This window comes from Sinocyclocheilus grahami, unplaced genomic scaffold, assembly GCF_001515645.1.
Source record: "Sinocyclocheilus grahami isolate Dianchi unplaced genomic scaffold, SAMN03320097.WGS_v1.1 scaffold1225.1, whole genome shotgun sequence".
Lineage (NCBI taxonomy): Eukaryota > Metazoa > Chordata > Actinopteri > Cypriniformes > Cyprinidae > Sinocyclocheilus > Sinocyclocheilus grahami.
Genome location: NW_015506404.1, coordinates 263,433 through 276,531, shown reverse-complemented (window position 1 = coordinate 276,531; position 13,099 = coordinate 263,433). Strand labels below are relative to the sequence as shown.

Here is a 13,099-nt window from a genome sequence, read left to right as displayed (position 1 = left end):
GGGTTGATCATAGTTTTTTGTTTGATACCCTTGATGTTTTTGGTTTTGGGGAAAAATTCATCTCAAGGATTAAACTTTTATATGCTGAAGTAACATGTATGATCAAAATGGGTGGTGGGTTAAGTGTCCCTGTGAATGTTAAAAGAGGAATCAGACAAGGCTGTCCACTTTCAGGTCAACTGTACAGCATTGCAATTGAACCTTTGTTGTGTAAATTGAGAAGAGAGTTAATGGGCCTACAGATTAACACCCTAAACTGTTCAATTAAACTCTCTGCCTATGCTGATGATATCACAGTTATAATCAGAGACCAAAGTGATATTCAGGTGCTTAAACAGACTTTAGAGTTTTATGGAAAAGCCTCATCAGCAGTAGTTAATTGGGGAAAAAGTGATGCTTTATGGTGTGGCAGAGTTCTTAAAGGTCCAATGCTTCCTGGTGGGTTGCAGTGGGGAAGAGCAGGTTTAAAGTATTTAGGAGTGTTTTTAGGGACAGAAGAGTTTAAAAAGAAAAACTGGGAAGGCCTCTTGGAGAAAGTGTGTGCAAGGTTGTTCTTGTTAGCTCTGTAATGTTTTGAAAAAGGGTGTAAATTAAAAGGGGTTTAAAAGTCAAAGTCCCTCTCTCTCTCTCTCCCTCTCCCTCCCTCTCTCTCTCCCTCTCGCTCTCCCTCCCTCTCTCTCTCTCTCCCTCTCTCTCTCCCTCTCCCTCTCCCCCCCTCTCCCTCCCCCCCTCTCTCTCTCCCTCTCTCTCTCCCCCTCCCTCCCTCCCTCTCTCTCTCTCTCGTTACCTGGATCTGAGCTGTGGATTCGTCTCGCGGCTCATTGTCGTTCACGTGCTCTCGTGGATGTGGCTCGGATTCGCTTCTTTTATTTCCAAAACACAAATCCCGAGGGAAATGCTCGCAGTCCCTCCAGTATCTGTTCCTCCGCGGAGGATCCGTGATGGACCGTGATGATGGATAACACATCATCTTCTTCATCATGTCTCCAGCGGCTCCGGTAACGGACAGCAGCGCTGTTGATGTCCTCCGCGAGCAGACGGACGCGCCGCGGGAAGCGGTGAGAGAAAACCTTTGTTACAAACCGCGACGGAAGAGAACGGATTTAAGAGAAAGGCGATTTATGTTTAATTGACCCAAACATGCGGAGGATTGTGTGTGTGTGAGTGTGTGTGTGTGTGTGTGTGTGTAAGCGTTTTTGTGACAAATGAGGACATAAATGTGTATAATGACAAAGGTATGACAGGTATTACAAGGAGAAGGTGACTTTTCAGGACATTACCCCATGTCCCCACTTTTCAAAACGCTTATAAATCACACAGAATGGAGTGTATTGAAAATCTGAAATAGCAGAAAGTCTCCTGTGAGGGGTAGGTTTAGGGGTAGGGTTGGTGTAGGGCAATAGAATATACGGTCTGTACAGTATAAAAACCATTACACCTATGGAGAGTCCCCACTTTTCACAAAAACAAACCTGTGTGTGTGTGTGTGTGTGTGTGAGTGAGTGTGTGTGTAGGTGAGTGAAAGGAGATAAACAAAGATTCATATCTATCGACTACTGTAATAATAGACTGTACTAATTACACGTTCAATCCAGTGGCAGACAGTAGAGTGAACCTCAGGAAACTTCATGTCATGGTCAATAATAATTTTTTAAAATAAAATATAAATCAAATTATATAAAATACCGCTATAAAACATTGCTTACATTTGTATATATATTTGTGTTTTTTTTTATTTGTGTTCAATTTATGACTGTAACACCCCCATTATTGTAATACAAATATTATTCATATTTCTGTTATTTCATATATACATAACAGTATCCCTAAATGTTATTAAAATAATGTTAAAAAACACTTAAATATTTTTTATTAAAAATATTTTTTTAAGATTTATTTTTGGCATTTATTTAAAATACTTTTATAATTTATTTTGAAATTATATTTTGTTAAAAAATACTGCTATTATATTATAACTTTATCATTATTATGAATATACTTAGCATTTTTGACTGTAACCCCCTTCTCATTATTGTAATAAAAAATATTTTTATATAATTTAGAGTATAATTCAAATGGAAGAGTATGCATGTTATGAAAATAATGTCAATTTTTTTAGAATACTTCATTAAAATAATTACTGAATTATTGTATAAATAATTTATTATTGTTACGGGGCTGACAAGACGTGAGACATGTGGATCCATGTGCAAGCTTTATTCAGCAGAGAGGTCAGAAACACAGGCAGGGTCAAACAATGGCAAACAGGTATATGGCGAGCAAGACACAAGAATAATCCTAGGGCTAGCGAAGGTCAATGAACGGCGAACAGAATCAAAAGGGCGAGACTAAGGGGATAAATCCAGGAAACCAGGCAAGGATCAGAAACCGAGAAAACAGACAAGGCAAAACTAGGCTAAGGCAGGGTAAACTAACGAGGGCTCTGTAGTGTAGCTATCAAATGATAAGCGCTAAACAATACTCGGCAGAGGGAAGGGATCAGAGCAAGTGTTAAATAGTGAGTGAGTGATATGAAACAGCTGTGTGCAATCAGTGCTGTGTGCAATCAGTGCAATGAATGATGGGATATGTAGTCAGGGGTGATATGCAACAGTGTGTAGTGCGAGAGTCAATGAAAATGCAAAGGGTGACCTCTGATGGCTAGCAGACGGAAGTTCATGGACCGGATACGTAACAATTATATAAAATTTTATTATTATATAATTTATAGTATAATTTAAATATAACAGTATGCTTGATTGTTATTAAAATAATGTAAACATTTTTAAAATATTTTATTAAAATTATTCTTGAATTACTGTATAATTTATTTACATTAATTATATTATTATTATTATTAATAACGTTTTCGAATTATTTTTCCTTTAAGAGTATGCTAAATTCTCTTAAATTCTGCAAAAATTTGATCATTTTAAAATAATTTTAATAAAATGATTAAATGATTCAATTACTTAAATTATTTTATGATTTATTTACATAAATTATATGTAATTTTATGTCTTTATTATTATTTATTACAGGTTTTTTCCCCCCTTCTTTACATTTTGGTGTGAAATGTGACCTGCATTTTGTGAAAACCACCCAGTGACATTTAAGTTGTTTGTAATTATTTATGATATATATTTTAGACTTTGAAAATTCATAAAACTAACCAACCGTTTAGGGCCTCCCTGATGATCTAAACCTCATGAATTGGCAGTGAGGTCGGCCTCTGTTATGTCACGTTACTAAACACCTGCGCTAAAATAGTCCGAATGAAAGTGGGACGCCTCGCTTGCACCTCCCAAAATATACAGAGCGACAGCAGCAGAGAGTCCTCACTATATAAGAGTGTGAGTTTTCACTGGGACCGTCCGACAGAGCCTCGGGCCTCGGCATTTAGCACAATACAGAGGCTTTGTTTCACTGAAGTGCTTTAGAGAACAGATCCATCCCTAGTGCTTCAGCTTCAACTAACACAGTTAACCTAAGAGCTTTTCTCGTCTCATGCTCTACTCTGCATTTGGCTGCTGAAAGATGGTGATTAACTGCTTTGATCATTATTTCCTCAGAAGTGTTTAAGTGTAAAATGCCCCTCTGCTCACTGAAAGCTATCTGTTTAATAATTAGTGCAGGCTAGAAATGATGAGCATGAACACCTTTAGTCAATGAAATAGTGATTTGTTTAACTGTAATGTTTACTAAATTAGCAGGATCTAATTCATATATTCAAGATGAATGAAAGCTCAAATTAGCTCTTGGTTGAACCTTTTTTGGCATTAACCACAAGCACACTTAGACATCAGTTAGATGTGGATTAACCTAATTGTGGTTAGGGTCGGTTTTAGTTTAGTTTGAATTAGATGTTATTTTTATATTTTAATTTTAGTAAAACATTTCTGTTGTTTTTATCATTTTTATTAGTTTTTTTGTTTTGTTTTATTAAATATATTTGTAGTTTTTAAGTTTTAGTCTAGTTTAAATTGATTTAGATTGAGTTATTTAAGTGCTTCAAGTTAAATTAAACAAAAATGTGAAATGTTGTTTTGGCTGCCAGGGTTCTTATGGTTAACAAATTAAAATGTGTTAATCCAAAAAAATAACCTTTCATTACTTGAAATAAAATAAACTTGATCTGAGATATTTTAAAATATAAAAAAGTTATTTCGGGTAACATTTCACATTTTCATTTTAACTTGATGTACTAAAATGACAAAAACTGAAATAAAAATGAGTAAAAACCAGTGTTGGGGGTAACTCATCACAAGTAACGCGAGTTACGTAATCAGATTACTTTTTTCAAGTAACTAGTAAAGTAACACATTACTTTTTAATTTACAAGAGAATATCTGAGTTACTTTTTAAAAAAAGTAACGCCAGTTACTTTGTTTTCCCATGTATTGACTGACAACTCTCCTGTCCCCATGTTGGGAGAAATCAGAAGTGCAGAGGCGTTGTGTGCGCCGTGTGAACATGATCTTACTGTAGTTCTAGACTAAATGTGAATGTGCATTAATCATCAAAATCATCCAAATGAATTAAAACAGTGAAATGCAAACTCAGAATATGACGCAAACCTGCAATAATTAAACATGTTAAATAACACAAATGTATCTAATCCCATTTTATTAACTAATGTCTTTGCTGCTGACCTTTGATGATCCAGTTCAACCGTACTAATAAGCAAACATGACTTTAGATAAACTAACAATTGTGCTTCACTGTTTTTTTATTGCTGAAGAGTGTTTCTTCTCCTGCGTTCTACTGAATTTAGTGAATTTACTCTTCCTTCAGCCTGAGGTTTATTCATTACACTTTTTGGTGTGAAAGGGCTTTTAGATTTGCTATAAATAGAACTTCTTATATTAAAAACAATCAAGCCCTGCTCATATTTAAAAAGTAACGCAAAAGTAACGTAAAAGTAATGTAACGCATTACTTTCCATAAAAAGTAACTAAGTAACGTAATTAGTTACTTTTTTAGGGAGTAACGCAATATTGTAATGCATTACTTTTAAAAGTAACTTTCCCCAACACTGGTAAAAACTATGTAGACCACTAACACACACAATTACTAAAAATGTAACAAATTAAAATGTAAACAGAAAAATATAAGAACTAAATCTAATTCAAAATACTAATAAAAACTATAATTAGTTTTAAACTAAATCATTTTAGTTCATGACAATAACCCTGGTTAGGGTGTTTTGGTTTATTCTAACTATGCAAAATAACTTTATTATTTCAAGAAAGACATGCTTTAATTGTCTCTTTCGACTTTTAAATACACTTCAGCGACTCTCTGATGCTTGTGCAGTCATTCCTTGATGTTTGGTCAATATCAGCATGTTTCATGAACCATCTCTTTTCTGTAAAACTTCAAACTCACTGGTCCCCTATAATGACTCCAGGTTATTGATTCAATTTCAATATTATTTGGCACAACCCGAGAAGGCCGTTTTGTTTTTAAAGAAAGTCAAGTCTTTTATAATCCATCTTTTATTCAGTCTTTTTCCCATAGAAGATTTGTGAAATCAGTCATTAATGCAAGTGATGCTTGCTGATCCACAGGACATATAAATATAATTATATAAATATAATCTTTTACCTCGCACTGACTTTCTAGGATCCTCACTCAGAAGAACAGAATTCCCTTAAATAACAAAGAATGTGAGGAGACTCAAATACAGAAAAAAACAAATGAGAGTATAATGCATTGTATATTAATGGCTGAGAAATACTTCATAAGGGCTACTTGTCATAAGTGCTGCGGTTCCCGCTGAGAGCTCCGGTCGTGAGCTGCTCCAAGGGCCACGGTAAAAGGTAGAGCGGATAATTATGGAAGAACATCATCAATTATTTAATGCCAGCTGTCATGTTAAGGGCATAAGACAGCCATGCAATCACATACTCCAGAAATGGCTAAATAAAAGCCTGAGAAGTTTGTTCAGCATGAATATGATATTTGTATTTTGTCCATTCGTTCTCTCAAACGAAGGCTTTTCCAGAACCATCAACAAAATACTCTTAAAGCAGAACCACTGAGGTCAATAAGAACTATATATCTACAACATTATACACTTTCTCATTTGTACTCTTTAAAAAATATTTTCTGAATATTAAACAAAGATTATTGGAGTATGTTTTACAAGAAAATATGATTTCAGTCTTTTTACCTCAAAATTTCAAGTTCAATTCAAGTGAATTTTATTTAAAAATTATTTTAAATGTCATTACAATTATTTAAAATGTGTTATTTAAAAAAATATTTAAAAGTTGTTTAATTATTAAAATTAAATTTGTTTATTTAAACATTTGTAAAACTTTATACATTATAATATTTGATATAATGCAACATTTACTTGCATGATATCCAATATTATAATGTATAAAGTTTAACAAAAGTTTGATTTTTGACTCTTCGTACTGAAAAGTTTGGCCACCTCTGTCATAAAATAACCATTTTTAGCTCTCCAAGAAACCGAGGAACTGAGTGATCAGTTTAAAAATATATATATAATAAAACCATGGTTAATTTTCTTGAGATTTGTATTTGTGTATACTTTATTTATTTTTTCTTTGTTTTGTTTTTATAACTGTACTGCCTTACTGATTTGATGTTTTCTACTGTTTAATTAAAAAATAAATCAGGAAAAAGATTTGCGATACGCGGTTCGAAGTCCAGAGAATCAAATGATTCGTGAACCTGTTCCGAAGTCCCGAGAATCAAATGATTTGTGAACCCAAACAAATGATTTGTGAACCCGTTCCGAAGTCCCGAGAAAGAAATGATTCGTGAACCCGTTCCGAAGTCCCGAGAATCAAATGATTCGTGAACCCGTTCCATTTCACCCATCACAATACGTGCTTTTTAAAGCTGCAGTCCATAAGTTTTGCGTCTTTGTCGCCATCTCTGTTTGAAAACCTGCAATTGCAGTTATGTGCTCAATTATCTTTATTACGTGGGTCGTGCACCTTCAAGGCTCCAGTGCGGACGAATCTAATGTTTTGAGGAGTATGTGTGGCTGTCAGTCATCGCACCGGTGCGGATACTGTACTTCGGAATCACAGATTCTAGCCTATGTCTTGGAATATATGACCCAAATAAGAATTTTCACCGGATATATTGTCATCTGAACAAATAACAAGTCTGCCAACTGAGGAAAAAGCATTACAATAAATCCCGCTGTGATTAAATCTAACGATCAGTAATGCAAATGCAAATTATTATTGTTATACTTTGTTCTCAAATTGTTCATGTTAAAATCATCAGCATTGCGTGACTGTGTATTAGTGTGTGGATTTCAATTTCTGTTGTCTAATCTCTAATTGTCATACCATTCGAATTTCACAAAGAAATTATTTTAACCCAAAAAAGCTAATTATTCTTCCTTCAAACTGGTTCTCTTTAAAATACAAATCTTGTGTAATACCACAGAGGCTATCTGTAATCAGATGCACATTTAAAACTGGAATATAGGCTAATTTCATTTCAGTCACATGTGTTTCATAAACACATAATCCTTTCTGGATTACAATCCGCCATCAAAATGATACATTTAATTATTCCAACTGCTGTGAGAAAAGGCTATTAATGATCCGCCACCTGCAGGATCCTCACATGCGATATAGCCAACTAGCCGGGCTCTTTCTTTATGTTTACACACGTGACGTAATGATGCAGTGCAATGCTCGAATTTCTTCGTGGAATCATCAATGACAATACAGAACCTTTATTTTTAAGAGTGTAGAAGCAGTACACTCATGTTTCCCCTCAAATCGTATAAGAGTGTAGAAGAACCATTTTTGGTTCCCCAAACAACCGTTCAATCAACAGTTCTTAAGAGAACCATTTTCTCTTAGTGTGAAGAACATCTAAAGAACCTTTCTCCACTAGAGAACCATTTGTGAAATGGAAAGATTAAAAGTTCTTCATGGAACCATTGGTGTTTTTTTCACCTCTCTCTTTCTCTTTATTGTTCATATCTTACAGCTACGACCCGTAAAGCAGTCTTTGAGCAAGTCCCTGTGCCGCGACTCACACTGGAAATGCCTCCTACTCTCACTGCTGATGTACTGCTGCTTGATCGCGATGACCTGGTGCCAGATCACGAAGGTCACACGCCTCACCTTCGACAGTGCTTTCAAAGGCAAGTCCATGCTGTACCACGACAGTCCCTGTTCCAACGGCTACATCTACATCCCGGTGGCCTTCCTCGTCATGCTCTACGTGGTTTACCTGGTGGAGTGTTGGCACTGCTACTCGCGGAATGCACTCCAGTTTAAAGTAGACCTGGAAAGCGTCACTGAGCGTGTGCAACGCATGCAACAAGCCACGCCGTGCATCTGGTGGAAGGCTATAAGTTACCATTATGTACGCCGGACGAGACAAGTGACGCGGTATCGCAATGGCGACGCCTACACGAGCACGCAGGTTTACCACGAGCGCGTCAACACGCACGTCGCTGAGGCCGAGTTCGATTACGGGAACTGTGGGGTTAAAGACATTTCGAAACACCTCACAGGACTGGAAGGCTTTCCGGTGACCAAGTTGCGCTTCACTAAGTGCTTTAGTTTCGCCAATGTCGAGTCCGAGAACTCCTATTTGACGCAAAGAGCGCGGTTCTTCACCGAGAACGAAGGATTGGACGATTATATGGAAGCGCGTGAAGGGATGCATTTAAAAAACGTTGAGTTTAAGGAATACATGCTTGCTTTTGCGGATCCGGATCGCTTGCCTTGGTATGCGTCACAGTGCAGCTTCTGGTTGGCGGCAGCGTTGACTTTATCCTGGCCGTTGCGGGTCTTGACGGAGTACCGCACGGCGTATGTTCACTATCACGTGGAGAAGCTTTTCGGGTTCGACTACATTGCTGTTACGCCTCTGGATGAGCGTCCGTTTTGCTGCCACATCCCTCGGGTCAATACCATCGACAGCACAGAGCTCGAGTGGCACATTCGCTCCAATCAACAGCTCGTTCCCAGTTACTCCGAAGCCGTGCTCATGGATCTGGAGCAGCAGTCCAGCTGCAACACGTTCTCGCCGCGTGGCATCGGCGCGGCTGGCGGAAACGGCTTCGGTGGATATCGGCAGAACTGTGAAAGCTGCCATCGGTCCATAAGCAGCTCATCGATTTTCTCACGCAGCGCATTGAGCATCTGCAACAGCAGCAGTCCGCGTTTGCCTTTCAGTGGAAGCCGGTTCTCGCTAGGCCGTTTGTACGGCTCGCGTCGCAGCTGTCTCTGGCGAAGTCGCAGTAGTAGCCTGAACGATCCCAGCTGTCCGACGGAAAGCACGCGATGCCTGGCCGGTCAGTCGGCCAATGAGGAGAGCCCACCTTCTCCACCGGCCTATCAGGACGCGCTGTATTTTCCTGTACTGATTATTCACCGCAATGAGGGCTGCACCGGTCACGACCACCATTCGCTGCACCGTAATGGATCCTGTGTGGAGACTTCGTTATAGCGTTAGCATAAGGACGAGAACACAAACATGGTGTTGCATTGTAAAATGAACAGAATGGTACAGAAATGTTTGTACGAATCTTTACCTTTCCCTCTAAATGGCACATGATTGCATTTCTTCATAACAAACGCAGTCTGGCTTTTATTGATATTTTTGCACACTTGTGACGCACCATATTCAGCTTCTTCAACAACTTCTCACTTTGCATTTGTAATCAACATGAAATGGCATTTTAAACCCATTTTACTTGCATACTATTACATATTTTCAGGTAAAACATATCCAAGAGAATAAATGAGAAATGTAAAATGATCCTTGTAAAAATGTAAAACTTTATCCATGGAGAATTGACTGGATCATGAAAAATGGTTGGACATTAAAGGCCTGTTCACACCAAGGACGATAACTATAAAGAAAACAATAAAGATATAGTTCTAAAAATCGTTCTCAATATATTAAAGAATAGCAGAGTCCACACCACAGCTATAACGATAAAGGCACAGAGAAACGATATTGTTGTAATAACTTACATAATGTTTTTTTCCAGCTGATGAATGATAAAAACATTGACAGCCAATCAGAATCAATCCTGCTATAACGAGCTCGAGAATTTAAAGTGGCAGATAAACATGCGCTTAGAATAAACAGACGATATAGTCCGCTGGTGTGGATGCTAGTTATCTGTATATTACATATTTTCAGGTAAAACATATCCAAGAGAATAAATGAGAAATGTAAAATGATCCTTGTAAAAATGTAAAACTTTATCCATGGAGAATTGACTGGATCATGAAAAATGGTTGGACATTAAAGGCCTGTTCACACCAAGGACGATAACTATAAAGAAAACAATAAAGATATAGTTCTAAAAATCGTTCTCAATATATTAAAGAATAGCAGAGTCCACACCACAGCTATAACGATAAAGGCACAGAGAAACGATATTGTTGTAATAACTTACATAATGTTTTTTTCCAGCTGATGAATGATAAAAACATTGACAGCCAATCAGAATCAATCCTGCTATAACGAGCTCGAGAATTTAAAGTGGCAGATAAACATGCGCTTAGAATAAACAGACGATATAGTCCGCTGGTGTGGATGCTAGTTATCTGTATAGTTATTGTTCTTGGAGTGAACGGGCCTTAAGGGTTGAAAAATAAGGTGAAATCCAAAACGTTAGCAAGACACATTTTATATTAATAACATAACATACATTGACAAATTGTTCATATTAAAACACTTTAACACAAAAAGTAAATATTGGGTTAATTTGAGATCATGTTGACTTCAAATTAAAATTGCACATTTTAAATGGAATTAGTTTTATTAAATAGAAAACAGGTTCCATTTATTAATTTTTTTTCTCTTTGTTGTTTCAGAAATGTTTGTTTCAGTATGCCAAATGTAAGATTGTTTACTTTTTCCACCAAAATGTCCAATAGAAAAAAATGTACAAAAACAACTTTAGAGAAAGTTGAATGGCTCATAATTACATTTGTTCATAACAAATGCAGGCTGGCGTTTATTAATATATCAACACTTCTTCAGCTTCTTCAATGATGGCAAAATCTGGCAAACTACTTCTCACTTTGCATGTGAAGACAACAAGAAATGGCATTCACAAACCAATTTACTTTCATAATATGTCATATTTTTGAATTATAACACCATATTAAAAAGAAAAAAGACAAATGTAAAATGATCCTTGTAAAAATGTAAAACTTGATCCATTGATTAGATCATGTAAGGTGATTGGAGAATAAGGGTTGAAAAATAACCCAAAACATCATCCAAAAAGAAAAGTCATTTCAGAGGTGGAGCAAGTCATGCCATTATTACTTTGCAATAACATGCATTGAAAAATCGTTCACATGAAAACATATTAACAAAGTAAACAGGGTTTATTTGAGTTCATGTTTACTTCAAATGAAAACAGCAAATGTGAAATGGACATTTCTATCATTTCCTCTTTGATGATTCAATCAGAATGTTACAAAACACTTTCAGTTCTACTTGCAATGTATATATAAATACACACACACACACACACACACACACACACACAAGCTTCAACAAAAACAAAGCAACATACTTCCTTAATGTTAAACAACATGACAAATAACACTATGTTGGATCCCAGGATACTGACTGTTTACCAATAAGGCATGATACAGAAATGATTCAGTTAAAAACGATTCATAAACACCTTTTTCTTCTGATCTATTTATGGCAACGGTGTCAGTGCTATGAATAATTTAATACATGCACCTAAAGGACATGAGAACCTAAAAAAATACATATTTAATAAACATTATCTAATCTATGTAAGATAATATTTAATATACGAAGGTAGGATCAACTAAAGCATTCTGGTTGTTGTTGTTTTTCTGCAACTACCTCTTCTTTTTAGAGGAATGTAAGTGCCTCAGACTGGTATTTTAGTGTTCATGTTTAATTATTTAACAGCTTCTGGAGTTTACATCGCATTTATATGTTTCCCAAGTTGCTGTGAAAAGAAAAGTCGTAATCATTTTGAGCATTAAGATCAGTCCTTGCCAAAAACAGAGAAAAGCAGGACTAAAAATAACAGCTGACACTCAAATGATGTTCAAAATAAATCTTAAAAATAGAAATATACATGTTCCTGTTCCTTCAAATACACAAATTACCATTATAATCTACCAAGAGAAGGGAAAATATTTTCTGCAGTATATTGATATCTTTCTTGGGAATGGTCTTCACTTACATTAGCACCAAAACTTTGATACGTTGTTTTAACAGAATCCAAACTCATCTGTATAAAGCATTGGCAAAATAATCTATAAAGCCCAAACTGACGGCACAATATATGACAGTACAGTGAACCTATGCATGAGCTCTGACATATGAACATACTGTAAATATCAGAGTGAATTAAAGGCCAGCGACTGAAGCACAGAACAGACTCAAATACAGTCAAACTCCTTCACAGTCTTTACGCTTCCAAATCACTTCATCCTCTAGTTTAAAACATCCCAGAGTAAGTTTAAAATCATTCAAATCATAAGGTTCACCATTTGTTTCTCTTTTTCTAATTTTTTAAACTTAATTTTAATAATAAAAATGTCCTCTTATTAGATATTTAATTTGGTAAACCTTTCAGATTTTCAGTTATGATATTCAAATATGTCTGGGTCACATTTCACCCTAAATCAGAAGTAAAAAAACAGCAAATTATATTTTACATGTAGAAAATGAAATCATCAGGGTTTTTTTTTTTTGTGTGACATATTTTGTGACATTTTTATTGTGATATTGTCATGACTAATCAGCACATTTCCCATTCAAATATTGATTACGAAAATATGAAGTAATAGTAATAATAATATTTACCATTTGTTTCTCATTTAAATTATTTTTTAATGATTTCCTCTTATTAAGGATTTAATTTGTTAAACCTTTTAGATTGTCAGTTATGATATTCTATCACATCTGGGTCATATTTCACACACACAATCAAAAGGACAAAATAGGGAATTATATTTTGCATATATAAAATATAACCATTAGGGTTTTTTTGCATTGACATTATTTCATGACCGTTAAGGACATTCCCCTTTCAAATGATGATTACTATAATGTGAAATAATAA

General features: G+C 35.8%; 1 protein-coding gene across 1 annotated transcript; it reads left to right on the top strand.

The window, feature by feature from the left end:
- Positions 1-838: 838 nt before the first annotated feature.
- Positions 839-9,720, top strand: tmem151ba (transmembrane protein 151Ba). Its single transcript, XM_016254162.1, has 2 exons — positions 839-1,058; positions 7,993-9,720. Exons 1-2 carry the CDS (start codon positions 981-983, stop codon positions 9,463-9,465), a joined length of 1,551 nt encoding a protein of 516 aa, XP_016109648.1. The 5' UTR covers positions 839-980; the 3' UTR covers positions 9,466-9,720.
- The last annotated feature ends 3,379 nt before the right edge of the window (positions 9,721-13,099 follow it).